Source organism: Sprattus sprattus (genome assembly GCF_963457725.1).
Source record: "Sprattus sprattus genome assembly, chromosome: 1".
In the NCBI taxonomy this organism is placed as follows: Eukaryota; Metazoa; Chordata; class Actinopteri; order Clupeiformes; family Clupeidae; genus Sprattus; species Sprattus sprattus.
In genome coordinates this window covers 40,076,698-40,103,832 of record NC_137920.1, presented here as the reverse complement: position 1 = coordinate 40,103,832, position 27,135 = coordinate 40,076,698, and the positions used below count along the sequence as shown (strand labels likewise).

The 27,135-nt window shown below is 41.3% G+C and overlaps 1 protein-coding gene across 1 annotated transcript; it reads left to right on the top strand.

The window, feature by feature from the left end:
• Positions 1-22,876: 22,876 nt before the first annotated feature.
• On the top strand, positions 22,877-26,870 carry LOC308369706 (phospholipid phosphatase-related protein type 2-like; the record flags this gene model as incomplete). The annotated part of the gene is given in 5 exon segments (XM_080844220.1): positions 22,877-22,933; positions 24,164-24,284; positions 26,147-26,397; positions 26,663-26,764; positions 26,766-26,870. Coding segments are annotated over 5 exon segments (636 nt in total).
• Positions 26,871-27,135: the final 265 nt, after the last annotated feature.

The following is a 27,135-nucleotide window of genomic DNA, read 5'->3' as shown; positions in this document are numbered from 1 at the left end:
TAGCCTAAATATAATGGTTCGAGAGCCATGGCGTCATAATGATGGTATTAGGAGGTGGATTGACTCAGTTTAACATCGTGTAGGACATCGCTGAAGGCCCAGTCGTGAAATGCACGGACCGCCACTGCTTAAACACAGTCGCGCTCTCGGGATGCTCTTTCAGTGCGCTGTCAAGTGAGGCAGCGACGTCCACCAAGCCACGGAATATCCCTGGGTTATCAGAGTTCTAGCTCTCATCAGGACCATACAGGGCCAACTCAAATGCACCACATAACTACACAGTCTATTATTCTTGAGAGAATGCGTCTGTTTTTCCTTACTTTCTCATTTTGTTTTTTGAATGTCAATTCGGTACCCTTCGTCGAGCTGCTCCGCTTTACTCTTAGCTTCAGGCTGTTAGTTAGATGGCTGCGGCAAGATTCGTGCTTCTTACATTTCTCGGTGAAGTGCTTTAGATTCCTCATCCCCGTTGTAGTCCAGAGTGTTTCAGTCCCAGGACTTTGGAACAACAGGAACAGCACTCACTGAACAACCAGCTAACCAGCTCCGATTAGCATACAGGCTTGGTGAGAAGCTCCTCCCGCGGTCAGTGCTCGTCTGCTGAATTTTTAAATCCGGATGTTCGGGTCCCATGTCTTTCAGTCTCTTCTTATCGACATCTGATCGTCGATTGAAAGATGTTTCACGAAGAGATACTACAGAGTTTTTTTATTTGGTCACATTTAAGTGGTTGTTGACAGGGGCTTAAGGTCTCCCACACACATTTAACGCGTTAACACAGTACATTTCTTATTTAAATTATTTGATATATAATGTTTTTTGACTTGTTTTTTTTTTCATCTCAGATTTAAGGAGGGGCGGCGCCCTAGCGCCCTGTATTGACGCACTGCCACTGGTCAGGCACCTGCTAATTTTTCTAACTTCCCGTACGAGAGCCTCTCCAAAGTTTGCTCGGAGTAGTATACATTTAGCTTTGGGCGCAACTATCATGCATGAAGGCAGACCAGTTGCATACGCATCCAAGCTGCTTTACAGCACAGAGCAGAATTACGCCCAGATAGAGAAGGAGCTTTATGCAGTCCTATTCGGGTGTAAGAGATTACACAAGTACCTCTATGGGCAACATGTTACCGTGGAATCAGACCACAAGCCACTGGAGACAGGCGAAAAGGCACTATCTTCAATGGCAGGGCCATAAGACACATATCGCACTATGCTGATGAAACTAAAGATTGTGTTTCAATAAAAGTAGAGTGGAATATGTTCAGGACACTCCAAACAATAAATTAAATGTGTGAAAAAGTTGTGATTTACGTCCCTGAATGCTCCACAATACTTTAAACATAGGTGATCAGACAGGCAAAAATGCATTTACTTCAATGGAAGGGCCATGTGACACGTATGTTTAAAGTTTTATCAGACCTGATTCAACTAATCAACAGTAACAGGAACTTCAGCCAAGAGGAGTTTTTCTAAATTAAAACGTACCTGAGGTCAACCTGGGCTCAAGAAAGCCTCATTGGTCTGGCTATAAACAGTGTTAACCATGAGGCTGGTGGTCAGATTTCATACGATGATGACTTTGCAGCGTGGAAGGCCAAAAAGACTGCACTGTTACCCTTGAAGTGTTATTATAGGGAGTGGAATGTAAAAAGTGTTTTGCCTATTATATTTTGATTATTTAACATGTGTAATATATTTTACAAAATATTATTAATTAAAAGCAAATTCGCATATACTTGATGATTCTTTAGTGTGCACTCTTCTTAGCTCTTGTTCTAGTAATAAATAAAGGCGCCAGGGGTGAAGCTTGCCTGTGGCACCAAATGTGCTAGGTCCGGCCCAGCTCACCCCTGATGACCATGAACTGTCAAAGACTTGACTGATACCCCCTGACATGATTGGGACTTCACCCATGATAAAATAAACTGCACCAAAGATACTGCAAACGCATTCCATTTTCTGTTTCATGTTCAACAGGGGATGCTCTTCTCTACGTTCAAGGAATCAGAGTGATTTTTTTGCCATTGACAGATACCATTGTTGATTGATTAATAAATGCCACACGCAGTTGCATGGTCAACGTGATATATTGTCTCTTTACTTCCCTTATCACATTTCCCAATACATTCAATCCTTTGGTTGAAATGCCCAGCCCAGGGTCATGTTGGAAATTATATAAGACTTTGTTGAATATTTGGCAACTATCACGTTTTAATATCAAATAGTCAATACGTTCGGTTAACATATTTTTGAATGTCCAACGCAGGTTAAATATGATTGACTACATTTGACCGTGCACGGGGAAGTTGCTCTTTCCATAGGCCTAATTCATTACTGTAGGGGGATGATTGCAGCCAACGTTTGACCCCTCTCGCCACTCATTGAGCGTGAAGCAGGGCAGAAAATGCCGGCTTCTGTCGTCACCCTCATGAAGTTATTACGAAAAGAAAGATGGAAGGGTTCGCAGCTGACTTTATGCTGAAGTTATGCTGACGTCACACAGACACATAGGCAGGTAGCATTGCCTATCTTAACAAGTAGACTTAAAACAATCAATTATTGTAACAGCACAAACCAGCACAAATGATTGAGACTATTTTGATGAGATTTGGACGTGGATGGGGGGCTGAGTGAAAATGTAAACAGTTTTTTCTTCACATGCTGTTACTATTTCTAGTTTATTCTTGGATATTTCTTGACTAAACAATTCAAGATTAAATGACTCTTCTATTATGTGTATGTTATCAACCTGAATAACCATCCCGCCCAAACACACACACCTTATGCAGTATTTAAATTCTTAAGGAAAAAAACAGCAGTTGTTTATGTATTTGAAGAATATTTTATTCGTACATTCTTTTTTTTCCATGCAGAAATCAACTAATTAACCGGGAGGAAGAGAAAGAAGCAAACAAAGTGTGTTAAGTTCTGGTATAACGCAGATGAATATGATATACTGTATATCAACACAAAAGGCACAAATTAAGGTTGCTGAAAGCCAACCTACTCCCTCTTCCTTTTCCCAAAACAGCTGAAGCAGCTGAACCATGATTTCTGTAACCAAAGATATATTAGTTCAGAGAGATCACACCAACACTTGAGATACAAGTATAAAATCCCCTATCAGAGATATTGTCACAAATACAAACCTTCTTGGATTTCTGCTAAGTCTCTGACTGGCCTTAGGGTATCAATGCTTTAGACACATTGGTGGAGGGCGTCTGGCCAAACTCCCCTGCATCGACTGGAAGGACACAGAGTTTTTCTTCAGCAGTCTCCATCTCTAAATCAGATGGGAGTACCACAGGGTCCTGTGCTGAGGCCAGTGCTGTATTCTTTTTGACCTCGGGGTAAAGCCCCCAATACAGCTTGCCCAGATTCCCAAACCACGTTGCTGCAAACCAGCTAAGAGAAATTGTGTTCAGATGCTCAGGCTCCAGCTGCTACACCATTCCACAAAAGTGGGCCGCTTGGACCAGTCCTTTTGATGCTGTGACATGGGGGAAGGCAGTGGAATGTCATATAGGTTATTGAGATGATATACTGTACTTGGTTATATATTTTTTAAACTAATGTTGAAGATATCATTTGCAAAGTATGTTCTTACCCAAGGTTTCTTTCATCTTCAAAACAGTTTAATGGCAATGAGAGAAGCAGGACGAGTTCACTAGAACAGCTGCAAGATGGAGATGCCACTCTCCCCAGCTCTCAATGTCATTTGCCTACATGAATCCAGACACGAAAACCTCGGTTAAAGTGAACACTTCACAAAAGTATGAATCACATTACATGCATGAAAAGCCTGAAAATAGACACTCACAGAGGCAACTGAAGGGATTTCACCCATCTGGACCTGGTAGTAAGTCTTCAGCGGGTCGTTGCTGAGATTACTAACGAATCTTAAGGAAGAATCATAAATGAAACATTACCTCGCTTGTCATATCAACAAAATAACAATAATGACAGTCAACAGTGTGTACAAATAAGGTTAGCCTGCATTAACTGTGTGGATAGCTTTTTTATTGTTTTTTTTTAGGTTGTGGAAGTGTGTTACCTTTTCATAACCCAGGTAGGTGCTGCTTTGCTCCCAAAGGTAGGGCATGCTGCCATAGACCCTGGCTCACAGCCAGATCTAGAGCCTCCTGCAAAACAGGTGAATATTTACGTTAACAAGGAATATGTTCAATAACATACGCAATATCAATATCTATGCTGTTGCTGTATGGTCAGGCATAATACATTGTTTCTTTTAAAACTCATTGTAAAAGAATATGCGTGAGCTTGATATGCGTAGGGTCTGTATAGTATAACAAGAGCAGCATAACGAGGCTGCTGTTTCTTGCCTCTGCACTGGAAGCGTCTCCCTTCTCACAAATTGGAGTTTGCAGCAGCAGCAACAATTCAGCAATATCTCTGCCTCTCACCATCTGGAAAAAAAGAATTTGCGATGGTAATGGTGATGTTACATTTTTTTTTAATATATGGTCTAGAGGTTTAAAGATCTCCACTGGAATGCCCACTTGCCCACAAACCCTGGTGCAAAAGGTCAGATGACCAATACGTAAAACAAAAAGTGATTGAAATCCATTTTAGCGCTTGTCATTTTAAATTTGGCCAGTAGGGGCCTTTATTTGTACAGCTTACATTTTCATTCAGTTAGTCTATGCAATATGCAGTGTCACAGGCAAGTAATCTATCGTTTAATATAAGACACACGCAGTTTAAATCCATACACGTCCTTCTTCGCTTTCGTGGATTTGTTATTAAGCATTGCTTCATCTGTTTAGATGGCCACCCCTGACACACACACAGACACTCAAATAGACCACATCTACCTCTAGAGAGCCTGACACACACACACACACACACACTCATATAGACCACATCTACCTCTAGAGCCTGACACACACACACACACACTCATATAGACCACATCTACCTCTAGAGAGCCTGACACACACACACACACACTCATATAGACCACATCTACTTCTAGAGAGCCTGACACACACACACACAGACACTCATATAGACCACATCTACTTCTAGAGAGCCTGACACACACACACACACTCATATAGACCACATCTACCTCTAGAGAGCCTGACACACACACACACACACACACTCATATAGACCACATCTACCTCTAGAGCCTGACACACACACACACACACACTCATATAGACCACATCTACCTCTAGAGCCTGACACACACACACACACACTCATATAGACCACATCTACCTCTAGAGCCTGACACACACACACACACACACACTCATATAGACCACATCTACTTCTAGAGAGCCTGACACACACACACACACACACACACTCATATAGACCACATCTACCTCTAGAGAGCCTGACGCACACACACACACACTCATATAGACCACATCTACTTGTAGAGAGCCTGACACACACACACACACACTCAAATAGCCACATCTACTTGTAGAGAGCCTGACATCACACACACACACACACACACACCCATATATACCACATCTACTTCTAGAGAGCCTGACTTACTACATTCATCTTACAAAGGAGAGCCAGGAGCCCCCAGCTCAGCCCAACCACCTCTCTATTCGGGAAACGCCTCCTTCATGGCCGAATGGTAGTATATGTCCATAAAAGAAGTTCCACGAGTTCCAGGAACGTCCCCAAGGGTTTTCTCCTGATCTTGAGCCTGTTGAGGATAAAAAACAAACCTTACTAATCAAATGAATGACCTCTTACCATATGACCTCATGTCATAACTGGTCCCTGCCAATTTCATATGTCCTTCATACATACATTGTCCAGGTTGTAGTGATCAAAAGGAGAATATATAGCAGGGGATCTTAACCTTGAAAGACTGGAGGTCAATGCTGTGATCATCATTGAAGAGGCATCCATATTTCCCGTGGTACCAATTACACCACTTGATTTCATCCCTTTCAATTAGAAGATAACAGTCACAAGACTGAACTTTAGTTGTGCATGTTTTTCATTAAATAAACATATTACACTATACAAGTCTCTCAGATTAAAATGTCTCACCCAGTGGAGGTTTCTGCTGCAATGGCAGCCTTTTGCTCCTCAGGTAGGCCTACCTTGCCCTCATTGGGCATGGCCTCTATTGCCTCATGGCAGGGCAAACACTAATACAAAGAGAAAATCTAATCAATCAGGTAATTTTTTACTTTCACGTTTTTCTGATGGGCATAGGCTGTGCTCCAGCTAAACTGGTGGAGCCAGAAACACCAAGGTTAAGGGTTTGATACAAAGGCAGCACACATATTGATGGGACCAAAATATATTGTTATATATTGTGAAAAGAAAAAGAAAAGTCTAACTAGTTGTGAGATTTTTTTCGGCTTCATTTGCATTAAACCGTAGCTTTAAATTAGCTAGGATATACCAGCAAACCATTCCATTAAAAACAGTCAAAGTACATCAATACTAATTACCTGCGATCTGTCCTGCATAATGTGTAGACGTTTTCTGGCCAGACAAATGTGATAAAAAGTGCCGAGAGAATAGTCGCTTTGAGAAAATATGGGGACGTCCACGCGCGGCGGTCATTATAATAATAATAGTATATTCAATTCATGTTTAGGCAATATTTATTTTGTGTGTTTTTTTATAGAGTATTTTTAGAGTTTTTGTTGTTTTAGTTATTTCTAGATAGCTCCATCTCCCGTCATTCTGTGTCACTGGAGGGCGTCCAACAACTCAATGCCTTCCTCATTCTCTGCAGAAAGCCTTTCACTCGCTTTTTCTTGGTGGGCTGGACTCGCTCTGAAAAGAGTAGTAGTTGCAGAGTTTTAATCACTGATAATGTATGTACAAGACAAGCAGTAGAATGATGCGATATGGACGCCTGCAACTCACCAGATGAGAGATGTGCTTCATTCTGGTCATCTTTGAACCGCTAGATGTTAGTGTCAGTGCAAAGTCTTGGACACACTGAAAACAAGAATGAAATAAAGGTATGTTTTTTTTTTCTTTAAAGAGGACTTTCTTCTACAACAATTGCAACCATAGCAGCATTTGTAGCTGCACTGCGCTGTCACAGGGAAAAGCAATCACAACAATGCTGTATAATTTATCAATGCTAAACTGCCACAGAAGAGATAAGATATGAATACTACAAATGACATTGAAAGGAAACTAAACAACACATTGAGGTATATACAAAGACTTAGGTAGTACAAAAGCTTGGTACTTACCATATGATCGATTTGGTCAATGTCTTGGCTAACAGGTCTCTCCTGACCTCTTGCTCAATATCCTGCATCCTGAGATGTGTATGTACCTCCCAAGTCTAAAATGACACAATTCATTGAAAATAATGAGCTGACATGGCACAGTTTACTGTAATAAAATCATTTTTATAAAAAAAAAATGGATAATTAGGTAAACAAAAATAATAATAATAATAATAAAAAAATAATAGAATATTCCATTCATGTTAAAGCAGTATTTGTATTTGTATAAATATACAAATAATAATAATAATAATAATAGTTTATTCAATTCATGTTAAGGCAATATTTATTTTGTGTGTTTTTTTATAGAGTATTTTTAGAGTTTTTGTTGTTTTAGTGATTTCTAGATAGCTCCGTCTCCCGTCATTCTGTGTCACTGGAGGGCGCCCAACAACTCAATGCCTTCCTCATTCTCTGCAGAAAGCCTTTCACTCCCTTTTTCTTGGTAGGCTTGCCTCGCTCTGAAAAGAGTAGTAGTTGCAGAGTTTTAATCACTGATAATGTATGTACAAGACAAGCAGTAGAATGATGCGATATGGACGCCTGCAACTCACCAGATGAGAGATGTGCTTCATTCTGGTCATCCTTTGAGCCGCTAGATGTTACTGTCAGTGCAAAGTCTTGGACACACTGAAAACAAGAATGAAATCTAGGTATGTTATTTTTCTTTAAAGAGGACTTTCTTCTACAACAATTGCAACCATAGCAGCATGTGTAGCTGCACTGCACTGCCACAGGGAAAAGCAATCACAACAATGCTGTATAATTTATCAATGCTAAACTGCCACAGAAGAGATAAGATATGAATACTACAAATTACTTTGAAAGGAAACTCAACAACACATTCAAGTATTTAGAAAGACCTTGGGTAGTACAAAGGCTTGGTACTTACCATATGATCGATTTGGTCAATGTCTTGATTCTCCCCACCTGGAAGTTCTGAGGACAATTCAGGTCTAGAGCACTCTTGAAGAGCAAACCCAGGAGGTGGCTTCACTGCAGGTGAGGCGTCACACAGCGCAAACCCAGGAGGTGGCTTCACTGCAGCTGAGGCGTTAGGAAGAGCAAACCCAGGAGGTGGCTTCACTGCAGCTGAGGCGTCAGGTAGAGCAAACCCAGGAGGTGGCTTCACTGCAGCTGAGGCGTCAGGTAGAGCAAACCCAGGAGGTGGCTTCACTGCAGCTGAGGCGTCAGTTAGAGCAAACCCAGGAGGTGGCTTCACTGCAGGTGAGGCGTCAGTTAGAGCAAACCCAGGAGGTGGCTTCACTGCAGGTGAGGCGTCAGGTACAGCAAACCCAGGAGTATGAGGGGCAGGAGTCTCTGCATGCTGCCCTGTTATAGATGGGGGGGGGGGGGGGGGGGGGGGGGGGCATGAGCACTAACTTGAACAATACCAACAACAAAAACATTAATTATAATAATAATAATAATAAAACCTACTTAAGTCAGAAATGGCAATGGAGGAAGACACCTTCTTGCTGCCTGGTTTTAGCATCTGATAAATAAAATAAGAAACATCATTCCAAAGATGAAGTCTGTTACCTATATACTTTCATGTGTGAAAACGATATATTATGGTCATTGTCGTCAAAACAGGTAATTTGTGGGAAAAGTAAATAATACCAAATCTATATTCCACATGGTCAGTGTGTTTTTACTGTACCTTTATCTTGAGCCCCATATAAGGCACCTTCCTGTTTATCTGCCAATCCGCTGCTCCATGCCCAGGTTCACGGGAGGTAGAAGCACTAGAGGCTGATGGTGCAGCAGGCACTTCTGTATCACGCTGCTGCAGCCGTTCATTTCTCAACGCCATCAGCAAGATGTTCTCAAAGGAGAACCCAGGAGGTGGCTTCACTGCAGGTGAGGCGTCACACAGCGCAAACCCAGGAGGTGGCTTCACTGCAGGTGAGGCGTCACATAGAGCAAACCCAGGAGGTGGCTTCACTGCAGGTGAGGCGTCACATAGAGCAAACCCAGGAGGTGGCTTCACTGCAGGTAAGGCGTCACATAGAGCAAATCCAGGAGGTGGCTTCACTGCAGGTGTAGCGTTAGGAAGAGCAAACCCAGGAGGTGGCTTCACTGCAGGTAAGGCGTCACATAGAGCAAATCCAGGAGGTCGCTTCACTGCAGGTAAGGCGTCACATAGAGCAAACCCAGGAGATGGCTTCACTGCAGGTGAGGCGTTACACAGCGCAAACCCAGGAGGTGGCTTCACTGCAGGTGAGGCGTCACACAGCGCAAACCCAGGAGGTGGCTTCACTGCAGGTGCGGCGTTAGGAAGAGCAAACCCAGGAGGTGGCTTGACAGCAGGTGAGGCGTCACACAGCGCAAACCCAGGAAGTGGCTTCACTGCAGGTGAGGAGTCACACAGCGCAAACCCAGGAGGTGGCTTCACTGCAGGTGCGGCGTTAGGAAGAGCAAACCCAGGAGGTGGCTTGACAGCAGGTGAGGCGTCACACAGCGCAAACCCAGGAGGTGGCTTCACTGCAGGTGAGGAGTCACACAGCGCAAACCCAGGAGGTGGCTTCACTGCAGGTGAGGCGTCAAATAGAGCAAACCCAGGAGGTGGCTTGACAGCAGGTGAGGCGTCACATAGAGCAAATCCAGGAGGTGGCTTCACTGCAGGTGCGGCGTTAGGAAGACCAAACCCAGGAGGTGGCTTTACAGCAGGTGAGGCGTCACACAGAGTAGACCCAGGAGGTGGCTTCACTGGAGGTGAGGTGTCACACAGAGTAAACCCAGGAGGTGGCTTCACTGCAGGTGCGGCGTAAGGAAGAGGAAACCCAGGAGGTGGCTTTACAGCAGGTGAGGTGTCACACAGCGCAAACCCAGGAGGTAGCTTCACTGCAGGTGCGGCGTTAGGAAGAGCAAACCCAGGAGGTGGCTTTACAGCAGGTGCGGCGTTAGGAAGAGCAAACCCAGGAGGTGGCTTTACAGCAGGTGCGGCGTTAGGAAGAGCAAACCCAGGAGGTGGCTTTACAGCAGGTGAGGCGTCACACAGAGCAAACCCAGGAGGTGGCTTTACAGCAGGTGAGGCGTCACACAGAGCAAACCCAGGAGGTGGCTTTACAGCAGGTGAGGCGTCACACAGAGCAAACCCAGGAGGAGGCCGTAGTGCACCTGAGGTGAGCGACCCCTCGTGTTCCTCATGAGAGATATTCCAAAGTCGTTTGACATAATCCAGTAGTGTTGTTACGATCATGTTACTGATTACATAGCTGTGATTTTTATCCATCACTAATGAGTGTAACTGAGACTCGACATCATACAGAGGGAAGGACTCTATGTATTGATTGAAAACCATGTCACCTAGCTGATCGATCATATCTGAGGAAAGTTCTTTGAGATGACAAGAATAAGACTGTATTTCTTGGGATTGGAAAAAAATCAATTCAGTGAAATAACTTATCTGGTCCACCAATAGAAGACTCATGATCAGGTCTTCCTTCTCTGCCATTGTAACTGGGACAAGGATATGGACAAATCTTGCCACTAGACCACATAGGACAATTTCTACATCATGGCAAAGTGGCACTTCAACTGGTGGTGTAGCCACTTTCCTATTTCGGCATGCCATCTCAAGTTGGCCACATACCATACGGCTAATGTCTCTGGATACCATCCTGTTCTTATAGGATAATGCCTCCAGGAGAGAGTCCATGCTGCCATACATTGTCCCAAGGTGTTCACAGATAGAGTGCACCATACAAACAAGTTCCTTCATGTTAAAATAACAGTTGACTATGTTCTTCTTCTTGGTAACTTTCACACCAGAGAGTGCCAGTCTGTTCACCACATGATCCACCAGTGGCCAATTATGAGGTTTGAATACAAATCCTGGGTCTACCTTGGAGTTCATCTGCAGCACCACAAGTGTCACGACTGAAGTGACCGTCTCACTGTGAATCACCAGCTTCTCAGCAGTAGTGTGTGAACCCCTGTGGCAACTAGCAATCATGAACAGCCTCAAAATGGATGGTGGTTCTGTAGACTGAAGCCAAGATTGTTGAAAAAGTTTGCCAACTTTCACCGACACAAGGTCCGTGATGGCAGCCATCAGAGTCCCATTGCTTGTGCTCAAGAACGCCTTCATGTCATCAGGGGTATACATAAACTTCACAAGCTTCCTATAAATTGAGTGGGTCATCCTTGCAGCCACTGGACGGGAGTATTGTGCTTGTAGGTTTGTCGCCAGGCCAATAGACGATAAGTTCCTGAGCACTGCATTGACGATATCCACTGCCAGTTTTGTAAGAAGCATGGAGGAGCCATTGTAAGGAGTGCCTTTGGGGTCTGTCTTCATGATGAAGAGAAGTCGGGTGACGATGTCTGCCACTACCTCCAATTGGGCGTGCAGACGGGAGCACTGATAGTATCGTAGCTCGAGTTCAAGGTCACTCATGATTCTCTTGAGTAGGGGCATGCTGAGTTCGTCTGAGGTCTTCTGAATGTCAATAATTGCACTGTCAGGTAACTTTCTGTTTAGGAGAAAAGAAAGATTCATTGAGTAAAGCACTCCTCTTTCTAACCTGGAAATAAACTAATAGTAACAATAGCAAAACAAACTCAAGGTGCAGCATATTCGAACTGAAGAATAGTAAATCATCGAATGGACTCACGGATCTGAGGGGATATGTTGTTTACAGTCCTTCAGCTCATCGCCCTTACAAGACAGACCAGACAGATGTCTGGCTAACAGGTCTCTCCTGACCTCATGCTCAATATCCTGCATCCTGAGATGAGCATTTACCTCCCAGGTCTAAAATGTCACAATTAATTGAAAATAAGGAGCTGAACAAAAAAAAATACAGACACCTGAATGTGTATTTATTAATTCAGCAGTACATGCGTGACAACACTCATTGATTTTAACATGGATTCAAAAAGAAAGAGAACACCTACAAACATCCTTCTCATTCAATTTGATAGAATTACTATTATAATATATTATATAATATAATTACTACCAGGTGGAATTCATCACTTTATTTATCTTGCTTACCAGACAGGATTGGTCATCTCCTGTATCCTTTAAGTCAGGGAACCTAAACAATAAGCAGAGATGTGTTATCTTCCTTGATTTTTTTTCAATTAAATGTCCTTCGGGATTACTCACCACTCCTTGAACATTTTCCTCTCTTGACGGAAAAACCATTCCATGACATCCTCCACAGTCATGTAGGAATTCACTAAGCCCTGCTCCCGTTGTTTCATGAACAATCTCAGGAGCATCTTCTACAAGAGAAAGGAAGAGCATGGGCAAGACATTTCCATGATATTGTGATTTTCTCAACTTTTTATCCAATAGAGGGACCTTACTTTTTCGTTGAAGGACATCATGTCCAGACAGAAGCCAGCTTTCTTCTTGTCGCACAGACAGTAGGGCAAACACTAATACACAGAGAAAACCATCAATCAGGTAAACGGGGGCGCATACTCCAGCAGCTACACTGTAAAAAAACAACCTAATTTTACAGTTAATAACTCTACATTTTTACAGTGGTTTTCTGTTTTTTGAAATTGTATACAAAACTACATATAATAATGGAGGTTAACTATAAATTAAAAACACGACTCCTATTTTAAGGATAATGCCAATAATGACAAATTACATGGATTTCAATTTTTTTTTACAGAAAATAACTGTATTATTTATACATACATTTTCCATTTTTCTGAAATACATGCAAATGTAAATAAAATTACACTGATAATCTGTAATTTAATATGTAGCTCATTATATTATGGTTTATGTACATACTAACAATTTAGCATGATTCTATGTAAATTTACAGTGAATTCTTCACTAATTCAGCATAAACATTTTTGCAAACCCATTTTCATTTAACCTGTTAGAACCTTGATGTTTTTTCCTAAATGACCTAAAAATTCCATGCCCAAATGTAAAGGCTTACTTTTGAGTTTTAGGCACAGTATGGTGGAAAATATCAATTTGATGTTACAGAGTACCCGTCAAGCTATGAGTACCATATATGATATCTGAAATTTTAGAAAGATGTCGATAACCTTCCCAAAATGTAGGCGCTCCCTATTTTTTTTCATTTACATCTAGATTACTGTGGATGTAAGTAGGAAAATGAATAGAAATGCCCAGTTTTGTCATATAATTGTGTGCCCCCAAGGGTATGCCATCACTTGAACAAATTTGGAACTGATATCTCATCCCAATCAAAAGTTAGAATATAAATAATCGGTGAGCCCTCCATACACTTCCGTGACTTTTGCTGCTTTTTGATTATACCAGACTCTATTTCAATCTTCTCGTCATCCAACCGTTGAAGCTCTTCCAATACTACTGTTACCCCATAAAAACAATCTTTTTGGGGGCTGGCTCTCTGTTTTATTTTTAGAAGCCATGATGATGTAGAATAAATGTGTTTTGTTGTGCACCTGCATTACGTTATAGAACTGTCAAAACTTGCGTGGCTAAACGGCAAAACAAATGCACGTGAATTACTGATTACATCCCACCTTCTCTGTTGTGCACTCGGATATCTTTGCATCTCATTGGTCTACAGTCATGATTGACACATGTGTGGACCAGTCAAGGAAAGTATTAGTTTATGTTTTTCACGCACAGACTTAGCAGAGTTTACCATAGCAACCATGGACATATGATAGCAACAAAATAGTCTTGGGTGCGCGCATTGTGTCAGACTGACAGGTCAGTCAACCTATGATATTAGTTACAGGTTCCCGTATCTTGCTGGCTGATTGGGTTATCCTGATAAGATAAGACTCTGTAAAAGGTCGGGATAGCCTTCACGCTTAGAGCAAGATGTTACTCATAAGAGGACTCAGGAGGTTGAAGATGTTAGAAAGATGGGTATTTTTATTAACCCAAATAAGGCACAAAGGCAGTTAAAACACTGACAATACTAAATCAATATAAAAAATACAGTTTTCACTAAGGACAAATGCATGAAGCCACCAACAAATAAGCAATTCACATAAGACCACATGTATAAAAAGGACCATTAACTGGTCAGTGAGAGTCCTTATTAAACACGATCACTCTCACTACGAAACAAAACAAAAGCAAATAAAAGGACCAAGGTAACTAGCCCATCGTGAGAGCTCCAAGGACTTACGTCCTATTAAACTGGCAACTTTCCTGAACAAAGAACAAAGGTAAGTTTAAGTAGCCTTGACAAGCACCTTGAATTGGCTCATACCAATCATTGATTTCAGGTGTGTCAATCAGCAAGGCACCAACACCTGTGGCTCACAGCAGCCATACCTAAACAATCAAACTCCCAATCAACTAGGAAACACAGACTACACATGGTAGCAATTAGGCTTGGTGCCGGCATAGCCGACACATAATAAAGCAGCCAAATCTCATTAAACATAAACTCCATATATCGCGCCATCTTCACAATACAAACTTAGACACTAAACACCGGTTGACAAACGGTATGAAATATGACAATATGATTATTGTTAAACTAAATAAACAGAAAATTTCAGAGACAAGACATTGAATGTGTGCTGATTTTAACTGAACAAAGACATGAACATCAAACATGTAACACACACACACACCAAAACACCTTCACCCAGTCCACAAAAGCAGCAGCCTACAGGCTGCAGTGGTGGGTCACACAGGTGCCCCGTCACAGACTCACTTTGTTCATTCGGTTAAAATCAAGCCACCCCTGAACTAAACACCACTATACATATTTGGGACCCATTCTAACAGCATCGGCAAGCCTGGTCTAGTCACACAAGAGCATTGTCCAAATTCCCTAATGCTGAATGGGCACTAAATCCAACAGACCCACTCCAAAATCTTGTGGAAAGACTTCCTATAAGAGAGGCAACTGTTATAGAGTAGTTTTGGAATGAGATGTGCGTGAAACTCATATATGTGTGATGATCAGGTGTCCCAATACTTTTGACCTGACCTAACCTTGGATCTGGCTGGCCCAGAGCAATACAGAACAATAAAGACGAGACAAGGGGGAAATTACTTTGCAATGGACTGACTCACTCCATGTAGTTTAATATGAGTCTGAAGTCAAATGTTTTAACTTTTGTGGGTAGAGGCTATTGTGATGTTCCTGCTGAGCTCCGCTCCGGCCACGCCCCCTTCAATCACACAAGCACATACACCTGTTTCACTCTCACTAATGCTCTCAGCTGCATGTCATTAGTATCATTCACCATCCCAGCTGCACTGCATTCAGGTCCCAAATCACATGATCACACACACCTGATTCACTCCTATATATAACCTGCACTCCCCTCACTCCGTGTTTGGTCTCGTCACTACAAGGGTGAAACCTTTGCCCAAGTCTTCTAAATCTGTGGCCCACTCTACGTCCCTGGGATTCCGCCTTCCGGCCACCGGCAACTACAACCCCATTGTCAGCTGGCTTCCAGCCCAGCAAGCTCTCTGTCCGTGGGCGTCCAGCCCCGCAAGCTCCCTGTCTGCTGGCTTCCGAGTCAGCCATTTCGGTGCCGGCAGACTTTTAGGACTGCATTATCCAGAGTGCCGTGCATACGGCACCGGGAGTAATGTGACTGTCTTGTCCGGCCTGTAGCCGTGTACCTCTGTTCTTTGCCCTTGCGCACAGTAGCCAGAGTGAGACTCTGTGCGATCTTTAGTTCATGTTCCTAGATCTTTGTGTTAGAACTCTGTCTGTTAACCCTTTCGTTGATTTGTATACTCTGTTTGTGTCCTGTTCCCCGTCTGTACTCCATCAATAAACTCTGCATCACCTGAAACTCTTCAATCACAAACCCTGCAAGTCAATGTTTGAAATAATTGTCTTCCAAAATAAAACCATCATTTTACAATCTTGAGCATGTGTCAGCACTTTATTGAATGTGTTTGATCATAAAAATGTAGGAGCAATCTGGAAAATGACAGTTTCTCTGCTAAATGTGAATTGCCGTCACTTAATTGAAGGTGTTTCATTGTAATAAATGAGGGAAAATCTGTAAAATACCAGTGTTTCTCTGCAAAACTGTTAGGGCTGCCACTTTATTGAAGGTGTTTAATCTTAATTAAAGAAGCCTGACTTAATGAATGGTGTTTGCTCGTTATAAATTAGGAAGAATCTGTAAAATAACAGTATTTTTTGCTGAACTTGTTGTACTGTCACTTTATTGAAAGTGTTCGATATTAATAATAAAAAAATCTGTAAAATAACAGTTTTTCTCTGCTGAACTGTTAGGGCTGCCACTTTATTGAAGATTTTTAATCTTAATTAAAGAAGCCTGACTTAATGAATGGTGTTTGTTCGTAATAAATTAGGAAGAATCTGTAAAATAACAGCATTTTTTGCTAAACTTGTAGTACTGTCACCTTATTGAAAGTGTTCGATAATAATAATAGATACAAAAATCTGTAAAATAACAGTTTTTCTCTGCTGAACTGTTAGGGCTGCCACTTTATTGAAGGTTTTTAATCTTAAATATCGAGGAAAACATTGTAAAATAACAGTGTTTCTCTGCTATACTTTTAGTACCCTAACTTAATAAAAGGTGTTTGTTCGTAATAAATTAGGAAGAATCTGTACAATAACAGTTTTTCTCTGCTAAACTGTTAGGGATGTAACTTTATTAATGGTGTTTGATTGTATTAATTGAGGAAAAATCTATAAAAAAAAAAGTTTTTCTCTGCAAATCCTTAAATGGAAATATCTGTAAATATAGGGTTTTTGCACTTTATTTGAATTAGGATGTTTTACTTTAATTTTGCGGTTTTTGTTTGGCAGCCGTAGCTGCCAGTAATTTACTGTTTTTTTACAGATTTTTTTTTTACAGTGTAGGCTGTGCTCCAGCTAAACTGGTGGAGCCAGAACACCAAGGTTAAGGGTTTGATACAAAGGCAGCACCCATTTTAATCGGGGGAAAATGATATCAGTTATATACTGTGAAAAGAAAAGTCAAACTAGTTGTGAGATTTTCTATGGCTACATTTGCGTTAGACCGTAGAGTTAAATTAGCTAGGATTTACGAGCAAACGATTCAATACCATTTAAAACAGTCAAAGTACATCAAAACGAATTACCTGCGATCTGTCCTGCATATTGTGTAGAAGTTCTCTGGCCAGACAAATGTGATAAAAAGTGCCGAGACAGTAGTCGCCTTGAGAAAATATCTGTACGTCCACTCGTGGAAATTGCTTTGCAAAAGTGGGGTTTTCTGAAACGTTCTACTTTGAAGGTTCCAAACATCAAACATTCCATAACTATAGTGACTATAACCATAGTAATGGAACAATTTGACACATCACGTTTTTATAACAATTTGACGTCTTGACACTGACCAGAAAAGCCCCCTGTGCATTACGGAGGACTGAACACTTAATCACAGAAGTTAAGTTTGTGTAGGCCTTAATGAACATGTGTTGCTAAATGTATTCAGATGGTGTTTATGTTCAAATTAAATTAGGCTTAAACTACTTTATTCGCTAATCACATGAACGCTAACTTCCAACTTAAACGTTGTCAGTTTGGCTTCTAATCTTCAGCAAAATTGTAACGATTGAGGATTAGCCTATAATATTTTAATATGTTATATTGTGCTAATGAATTGGGTTTTTGGTTCAGATTAGTTCATTTTAAAGACAGAGACTATTTATTTAACTGAACTGTTTCTATTTTTCACCCAGCATTGTTGCAAAGCTATCTAGAGGGCTAACCGAAATAATTTAGCCTCCTAAAACCCAAGCTTTCATCTTTCCACATTTTGTAGTTTCATCTGGTAGCCTATTTGGGATTAGTGGCTCCAGGCCTACACTGTAAAAAAAAAATCTGTAAAAAAACAGTAAATTACTGGCAGCTACGGCTGCCAAACAAAAACCGCAAAATTAAAGTAAAACATCCTAATTCAAATAAAGTGCAAAAACCCTATATTTACAGATATTTCCATTTAAGGATTTGCAGAGAAAAACTGTTTTTTTTTATAGATTCTTCCTCAATTAATACAATCAAACACCATTAATAAAGTTACAGCCCTAACAGTTTAGCAGAGAAAAACTGTTATTGTACAGATTCTTCCTAATTTATTACGAGCAAACACCTTTTATTAAGTTAGGGTACTAAAAGTATAGCAGAGAAACACTGTTATTTTACAATGTTTTCCTCGATATTTAAGATTAAAAACCTTCAATAAAGTGGCAGCCCTAACAGTTCAGCAGAGAAAAACTGTTATTTTACAGATTTTTGTATCTATTATTAATATCGAACACTTTCAATAAGGTGACAGTACTACAAGTTTAGCAAAAAATGCTGTTATTTTACAGATTCTTCCTAATTTATTACGAACAAACACCATTCATTAAGTCAGGCTTCTTTAATTAAGATTAAAAATCTTCAATAAAGTGGCAGCCCTAACAGTTCAGCAGAGAAAAACTGTTATTTTACAGATTTTTTTATTATTAATATCGAACACTTTCAATAAAGTGACAGTACTACAAGTTCAGCAAAAAATACTGTTATTTTACAGATTCTTCCTAATTTATAACGAGCAAACACCATTCATTAAGTCAGGCTTCTTTAATTAAGATTAAACACCTTCAATAAAGTGGCAGCCCTAACAGTTTTGCAGAGAAACACTGGTATTTTACAGATTTTCTCTCATTTATTACAATGAAACACCTTCAATTAAGTGACGGCAATTCACATTTAGCAGAGAAACTGTCATTTTCCAGATTGCTCCTACATTTTTATGATCAAACACATTCAATAAAGTGCTGACACATGCTCAAGATTGTAAAATGATGGTTTTATTTTGGAAGACAATTATTTCAAACATTGACTTGCAGGGTTTGTGATTGAAGAGTTTCAGGTGATGCAGAGTTTATTGATGGAGTACAGACGGGGAACAGGACACAAACAGAGTATACAAATCAACGAAAGGGTTAACAGACAGAGTTCTAACACAAAGAACTAGGAACATGAACTAAAGATCGCACAGAGTCTCACTCTGGCTACTGTGCGCAAGGGCAAAGAACAGAGGTACACGGCTACAGGCCGGACAAGACAGTCACATTACTCCCGGTGCCGTATGCACGGCACTCTGGATAATGCAGTCCTAAAAGTCTGCCGGCACCGAAATGGCTGACTCGGAAGCCAGCAGACAGGGAGCTTGCGGGGCTGGACGCCCACGGACAGAGAGCTTGCTGGGCTGGAAGCCAGCTGACAATGGGGTTGTAGTTGCCGGTGGCCGGAAGGCGGAATCCCAGGGACGTAGAGTGGGCCACAGAGCTAGAAGACTTGGGCAAAGGTTTCACCCTTGTAGCGACGAGACCAAACACGGAGTGAGGGGAGTGCAGGTTATATATAGGAGTGAATCAGGTGTGTGTGATCATGTGATTTGGGACCTGAATGCAGTGCAGCTGGGATGGTGAATGATACTGATGACATGCAGCTGAGAGCATGAGTGAGAGTGAAACAGGTGTTTGTGCTTGTGTGATTGAAGGGGGCGTGGCCGGAGCGGAGCTCAGCAGGAACATCACAATAGCCTCTACCCACAAAAGTTAAAACATTTGACTTCAGACTCATATTAAACTACATGGAGTGAGTCAGTCCATTGCAAAGTAATTTCCCCCTTGTCTCGTCTTTATTGTTCTGCATTGCTCTGGGCCAGCCAGATCCAAGGTTAGGTCAGGTCAAAAGTATTGGGACACCTGATCATCACACATATATGAGTTTCACGCACATCTCATTCCAAAACTACTCTATAACAGTTGCCTCTCTTATAGGAAGTCTTTCCACAAGATTTTGGAGTGGGTCTGTTGGATTTAGTGCCCATTCAGCATTAGGGAATTTGGACAATGCTCGTGTGACTAGACCAGGCTTGCCGATGCCGTTAGAATGGGTCCCAAATATGTATAGTGGTGTTTAGTTCAGGGGTGGCTTGATTTTAACCGAATGAACAAAGTGAGTCTGTGACGGGGCACCTGTGTGACCCATCACTGCAGCCTGTAGGCTGCTGCTTTTGTGGACTGGGTGAAGGTGTTTTGGTGTGTGTGTGTGTTACATGTTTGATGTTCATGTCTTTGTTCAGTTAAAATCAGCACACATTCAATGTCTTGTCTCTGAAATTTTCTGTTTATTTAGTTTAACAATAATCATATTGTCATATTTCATACCGTTTGTCAACCGGTGTTTAGTGTCTAAGTTTGTGTTGTGAAGATGGCGCGATATATGGAGTTTATGTTTAATGAGATTTGGCTGCTTTATTATGTGTCGGCTAGGCCGGCACCAAGCCTAATTGCTACCATGTGTAGTCTGTGTTTCCTAGTTGATTGGGAGTTTGATTGTTTAGGTATGGCTGCTGTGAGCCACAGGTGTTGGTGCCTAGCTGATTGACACACCTGAAATCAATGATTGGTATGAGCCAATTCAAGGTGCTTGTCAAGGCTACTTAAACTTACCTTTGTTCTTTGTTCAGGAAAGTTGCCAGTTTAATAGGACGTAAGTCCTTGGAGCTCTCACGATGGGCTAGTTACCTTGGTCCTTTTATTTGCTTTTGTTTTGTTTTGTAGTGAGAGTGATCGTGTTTAATAAGGCTTACGAACTCTCACTGACCAGTTAATGGTCCTTTTTATACATGTGGTCTTATGTGAATTGCTTATTTGTTGGTGGCTTCATGCATTTGTCCTTAGTGAAAACTGTATTTTTTATATTGATTTAGTATTGTCAGTGTTTTAACTGCCTTTGTGCCTTATTTGGGTTAATAAAAATACCCATCTTTCTAACATCTTCAACCTCCTGAGTCCTCTTATGAGTAACATCTTGCTCTAAGCGTGAAGGCTATCCCGACCTTTTACAGAGTCTTATCTTATCAGGATAACCCAATCAGCCAGCAAGATACAGGAACCTGTAACTAATATCATAGGTTGACTGACCTGTCAGTCTGACACAATGCGCGCACCCAAGACTATTTTGTTGCTATCATATGTCCATGGTTGCTATGGTAAACTCTGCTAAGTCTGTGCGTGAAAAACATAAACTAATACTTTCCTTGACTGGTCCACACATGTGTCAATCATGACTGTAGACCAATGAGATGCAAAGATATCCGAGTGCACAACAGAGAAGGTGGGATGTAATCAGTAATTCACGTGCATTTGTTTTGCCGTTTAGCCACACAATTTTTAGACAGTTCTATAACGAAATGCAGTTGTACAACGAAACACATTTATTCTACATCATCATGGCTTCTAAAAATAAAACAGTGAATCAGCCCCCAAAAAGATTGTTTTTATGGGGTAACAGCAGCATTGAAAGAGCTTCAACCGTTGGATGACGAGAAGATTGAAATAGAGTCTGGTAGAATCAGAAAGCAGCAAAAGTCACGGAAGATGAATGGAGAGATCACCGATTATTTATCTTCTAACTTTTGATTGGGATGAGATATCAGTTCCATTTGTTCAGGTGATGGCATACCCTTGGGGGACACAATTTTATGACATAACTGGCCATTTCAATTCATTTTCCCACTTAAATCCACAGTAATCTAGATGCAAAAGGAAAAAGAATTAGGGGTCGCCTATATTTTGGGAAGGTTATCAACATCTTTCTAAAATTTGAGATAACATATATGGTACTCTAAAGGTATTTTATCATAGCTTGAGGGGCACTTTTGTAACATCAAATTGAAATTTGCCATCATACTATACTTAAGACTCAAAAGTAGGCCTTTACATTTGGGCATGGAATTTTAGGTAGAATTTGCCAAAAAACATCAAGGTTCTAACAGGTTAATGAAAATGGGTTTGCTGAATTTTTGAGGAATTCACTGTAAATTTACATAGAAACATGATAAATTGTTAGTATGTACATAAACCTTAATATAATGAGCTACATATTTAATTTCAGATTATCAGTGTAATTTTATTTACATTTGCATGTATTTTAGAAAAATGGAAAAATTATGTATAAATAATACAGTTATTTTCTGTAAAAAAAAATAGAAATCCATGTAATTTGTCATTATTGGCATTATCCTTAAAATAGCAGTCGTGTTTTTAATTTATAGTTAACCTCCATTATTATACGTAGTTTTGTATACAATTTCATAAAACAGAAAACCACTGTAAAAATGTAGAGTTATTAACTGTAAAATTAGGTTGTTTTTTTACAGTGTACTGCAAAGATTAAGGAAGTCACCAGTGTGTGGGCTATTTAATCAAACAGTGTATTTAATCATAATTGCGATACCAGTTGTTCAACATTAACACCACACCAGTAGAGACCAGTTCAAGTTCAAGTTCAAGTGTTTTTATTTGTCACATACAATAAATTGAAGTGAAATGTAAAAGGGTATATGCTCCATACTGTGCAAAAATAAATCAAATATAAAATACATTAATACATTTATGAAGATAAAAAAAATGTAAATAAAATTAAAAATAAGTAATAACTAATAAAAATAAGGTGTTGAATTAAAAATTTGAATTTAAATGTCTCACTGCCTGTGGATAAAAACTTCTCTTAAGTCTCACAGTCCTTGAGTTTAGGCTTCCTAGGCGTCTACATCTGCTAATCCACCTTTTACCAGAGACAATTTAGAAACTACAAGCTGTTGTCTTTCCAGGTTCAGCTCTCTGTCAGGGGAGGCGAGTGATGCCATCAGAGGACACATCCCTGTGTTGTGACCAGGAGATCACTGCTGAGACTGCAGTCAGTCCAGGGTATGACCAGCCAGATCAGTCCTGTATGCACTGGCATGATTGGCAATTATGTAAAATCTTTAAGGGTGACTCTCCCTCTGCCTTCTAGTCCTGTCATTCACTGCCATGGCGAACTCTTCCCCTGCATGGGGTACACCAAGGGCTTCAGCTGTCACTGCAGATTCTTCTCAAACCCCAGGCACCTTCAGCATCGGCCTGCATTAGCTGTAGCGCAGAACTTAGCATCAGGCCACAGCCTGCGGTCAGCTGCCCTTGCTGAACTGCTGAGGTGCTAACTTATTGCAAAGGTAAAGGAAGGGTATTTAGCCACCACTGCGCCCCTAACTATTGCACCACTGCCCCCCTAACTGCTGCACCACTGCACCCCAAGCACCTGCACCACTGCGCCCCTAACTATTGCACCACTGCCCCCCTAACTGCTGCACCACTGCGCCCAAAGCACCTGCTCCACTGTGCCCCTAACTGCTGCACCACTGCGCCCCTAACTATTGCACCACTGCGCCCCTAACTGCTGCACCACTGCGCCCAAAGCACCTGCTCCACTGTGCCCCTAACTGCTGCATCACTGCGCCCCTAACTATTGCACCACTGCGCCCCTAACTGCTGCACCACTGCGCCCAAAGCACCTGCTCCACTGCGGCCCTAAATATTGCACCACTGCGCCCCTAACTACTGCAACATGCATTTTTCATGTGTGCCTAACTCCTATTGGGTGGTCTGTCAGTAATGCTGTGGCAGCCCTGTGATCAGGTAGACGTGGTGCCAGGAGTGCCGGGGCAGCAGCACACACGGGGTCCACTCGAGTGCTGCCCTCCCACGGCGCCGCAGAGGAGAAGTCATGTTCAAGCAGAAGGCGAGGAGACGTGACATCAGGCTATTATCTGGCCCGTTTACTGAATCAATGGCAACAGTGGGAAGGCATCAAGCTCCTCATCATTGAGAGGCAGTATGACCGAGAATACATCACAGATTTGTCTAATGGTGTGTAATATGAAATTTGACTTGAGTGGCTCTTTGACAGATGATTTTCAGATACACCAAATGAGTTAATCTGCCCTTGCCTTTATATCTAAGTTTTCTTCCCCTGTTGCAGTTGCATTGGACAGTCCAGCCTGAATCGGAAAGCACCGGTCAATGTGATGTACGTACTATGACTCGCTCGGCCCTCTGACCTGAGCTGACCATTATTTATTTATTTGTATGTTTTATTTGGGAGCAGATCCTGATTGGGGAGATGATGCGCTTCTTCAATAAGTCAGCAGCCACACAAGAGAGGACCATCATGAGTGCAGACTGCTGCTTCTTCAGCCCACTGCTGCGACGCATCGTTCGCTTCCTGGGTAGGTCCTGCCAGAGCCAAACTACACACAGATCCAAGGTCTTTGTCATTTATCCACCATTCCGAATGTGAAGTCATTCAGATAACTGTAAAGGTATTTGTGTTGTGCCTCTGTCCGTGGTACTAATCAAGGAAGGAAAGCCCCATAGTTCTCTCGTCTCATGCAGGATTTCAGTGGACCTTGGTTATTGGAAATAGTACATGCAAACATCAAGAAGATAGTGTTAGATAAAGCATTTCTCTCATAAATTGAACTTGAATACAACTTACTGTATTGACATGTTACCAGTCAACAGGCCAGCTTATAAGACTGGTCCAGATGCAGCTTGCTTTTTTGACACACATCATTGAAACAATATTAAATATTATTATAAATACTAGAAAATGCATTTCCTGAAGGAAATACCAGTGCATGAAATGCAAAAGTTAAGAAAGGAAGAAGAAAAGTGAAAGAAGGAAAGAAGGGTGGAAGAAGGAGTGAAGAAAAGAAAGAAGAATGGAAAAAGAAAAGAAAGAAGAGTGAAAAAAGAAAGGAGAGAAGAGTGGAAGAAGGAAAGACAAAATGAAAGAACAGTGAAAGAAGGAAAGAAGAAAGGAAAGAAGAGTGTTAGAAGGAAAGAAGAAAAGAAAGAAGAGTGCAAGAAGGAAAGAAGAATGGAAGAAGGAAAGAAGAGTGGAAGAAGGAAAGAAGAAAAGAAAGAAGAGTGAAAGAAGGAAAGAAGAAAGGAAAGAAGAATGGAAGAAGGAAAGAGGAAAGGAAAGAAGAGTTGAAGAAGGAAAGAAGAAAAGAAAGAAGAGTGAAAGAAGGAAAGAAGAGTTGAAGAAGGAAAGAAAAAAATAAAGAAGAGTGAAAGAAGGAAAGAAGAGTGGAAGAAGGAAAGAAGAAAGGACAGAAGAGGGTAGAAAGGAAAGAAAAGTGGAAGAAGGAAAGAAGAGTGGAAGAAGGAAAAAAAGAAAGGCAAGAAGAGTGGAAGAAGGAAGGAAAATGGAAGAAGGAAAGAAGAAAGGAAAGAAGAGTGGAAGAAGGAAAGAAGAGTGAACAAGAGTGGCTCTGGATAAAGAGAGAGTGAAAATACTGAAAAAAAGAGATAAAAATGGAGTGATTAAGAGAGATTGAGTCTGAGAGAAAGTAGACTGAGAGGGATAGAGAGAAAGATGGAGAGATGGAGAGAAAAAAAAGTAGAGAATGGAAGGTGTCTTAATGTTCCTAGTTACAGTTAAATTGAGAGGGACAGAGAGAAGAGGTTCCTTTGATTTGGCGCAGCTGTCAGTGAAGCACAGGTGCAAGCCAGTTTAAAGACCCTATTATGATGTCATAATGGCCCAATGTAAGTCAATAGGAAAATTGATATTCGTTTTTCTTTAATATCTTAAAAAGTATAAAGTTTAGAAAAGTGAAAAATACATAGCATAAGTGTCCTTTACAAGACCTACGCGACAAAGTTTGAACGAAGTTTCTAAGTTAAGCGGTTCGAGCTGAATTAATCGCAGAAAAAGGTAAGAAGAAGAAGAAGAAAATGCCTAGGAATAACAATACAGGGCATTTCATGCACTGTAATAATAAGGCATGAACATAAATGGGCTTTGTGTTAACACTGAGATATCAGTAGAGAATGATATGAATAAATCTAATGGAATTTTATTTAATGCAGTGCAACCTTTTTGCCCAGTATTGTTTTCATAAACCGCTGACCACTCTGCCCTGCACCCAGTAAAATGGTGTTCTCAAAAAATGTAAATACTTTCTGATGCCTTTGTATTTCCCCTTCTCTCTTTCTTATTCCCCCTTTTCTCTTTCTTATTCCCCCCTTCTCTCGTCCGTATTGCCCAGGTGTCACCATCACTCTCTCTTTCATTGCTCAGATGTCTACTCCTTTGGTCTCTTCACCACCACCATCTTTGCCAACGCTGGCCAGGTGGTGACAGGAAACCAGACGCCTTACTTCCTGGCTGCCTGCTGTCCTAACTACACTGCCCTGGGCTGCCAGACTCCCATGCAGTACATCACAGAGCGCAGGGCCTGCACGGGAAACCCCTATGTGATCACCAACGCCCGCCGGTCCTTCCCCTCCAAAGATGCCGCCCTGAGCATGTACTCAGCTGTCTACACAGTGGTAGTTCCCTTAGCATGTACTCAGCTGTCTACACAGTGGTAGGTGCCCTTAGCATGTACTCATCAGACACAGTGGTAGGTGCCCGTTATGGAAGGGAACGATGAAGGTTTCATATTTAATCAAATGAGATCAAACTAGTTTTGTGATATTATTGAGGTATGTTGATCATATCAAAGATCAAACTTCTTAAAATCTTCTACATTCATGATTGTATTAATACGCATATTTCTTTGTGTGTGTGTGTGTGTGTGTGCGTCTTGCATAGATGTACATGACAAATATGTTCCACACCAAGGGCTCGTGGCAGACTAAGCCGACGCTGTCCCTGACGGCTCTCTCTCTAGCCGTGCTGGTGGGAGTGGTAGCCTGTGTCTGAGTACCGCAACCACTGGTCAGATGTGCTGGCCGGATTTCTGACAGGAGGATCCATCGCTGCCTTCCTGGTGAGAAGTAGGAAAGGATCAGCCCTCTGAGTCATCAAGCAGCAAATAATTTTTCCGTGTTTTTTCTTGTTTTTATTCAAACCAGAAAACAACTATTACACTTTAGATAGAGTTGTATAGCAGAGACATTATGGTATCTTTACATGATTTAAATAAGGCTGAGTAGGTTGTTTTGTTCTTGTTTTTGTGTGTGTGTGTGTGTGTATGTTTGTCAGAGTATCTCTTTCCTGTTTAAAGTATCCAGATGCCCCTCATCCAAGTTACCTGCAGCTAAATCTAACATTCCAAACCAGCC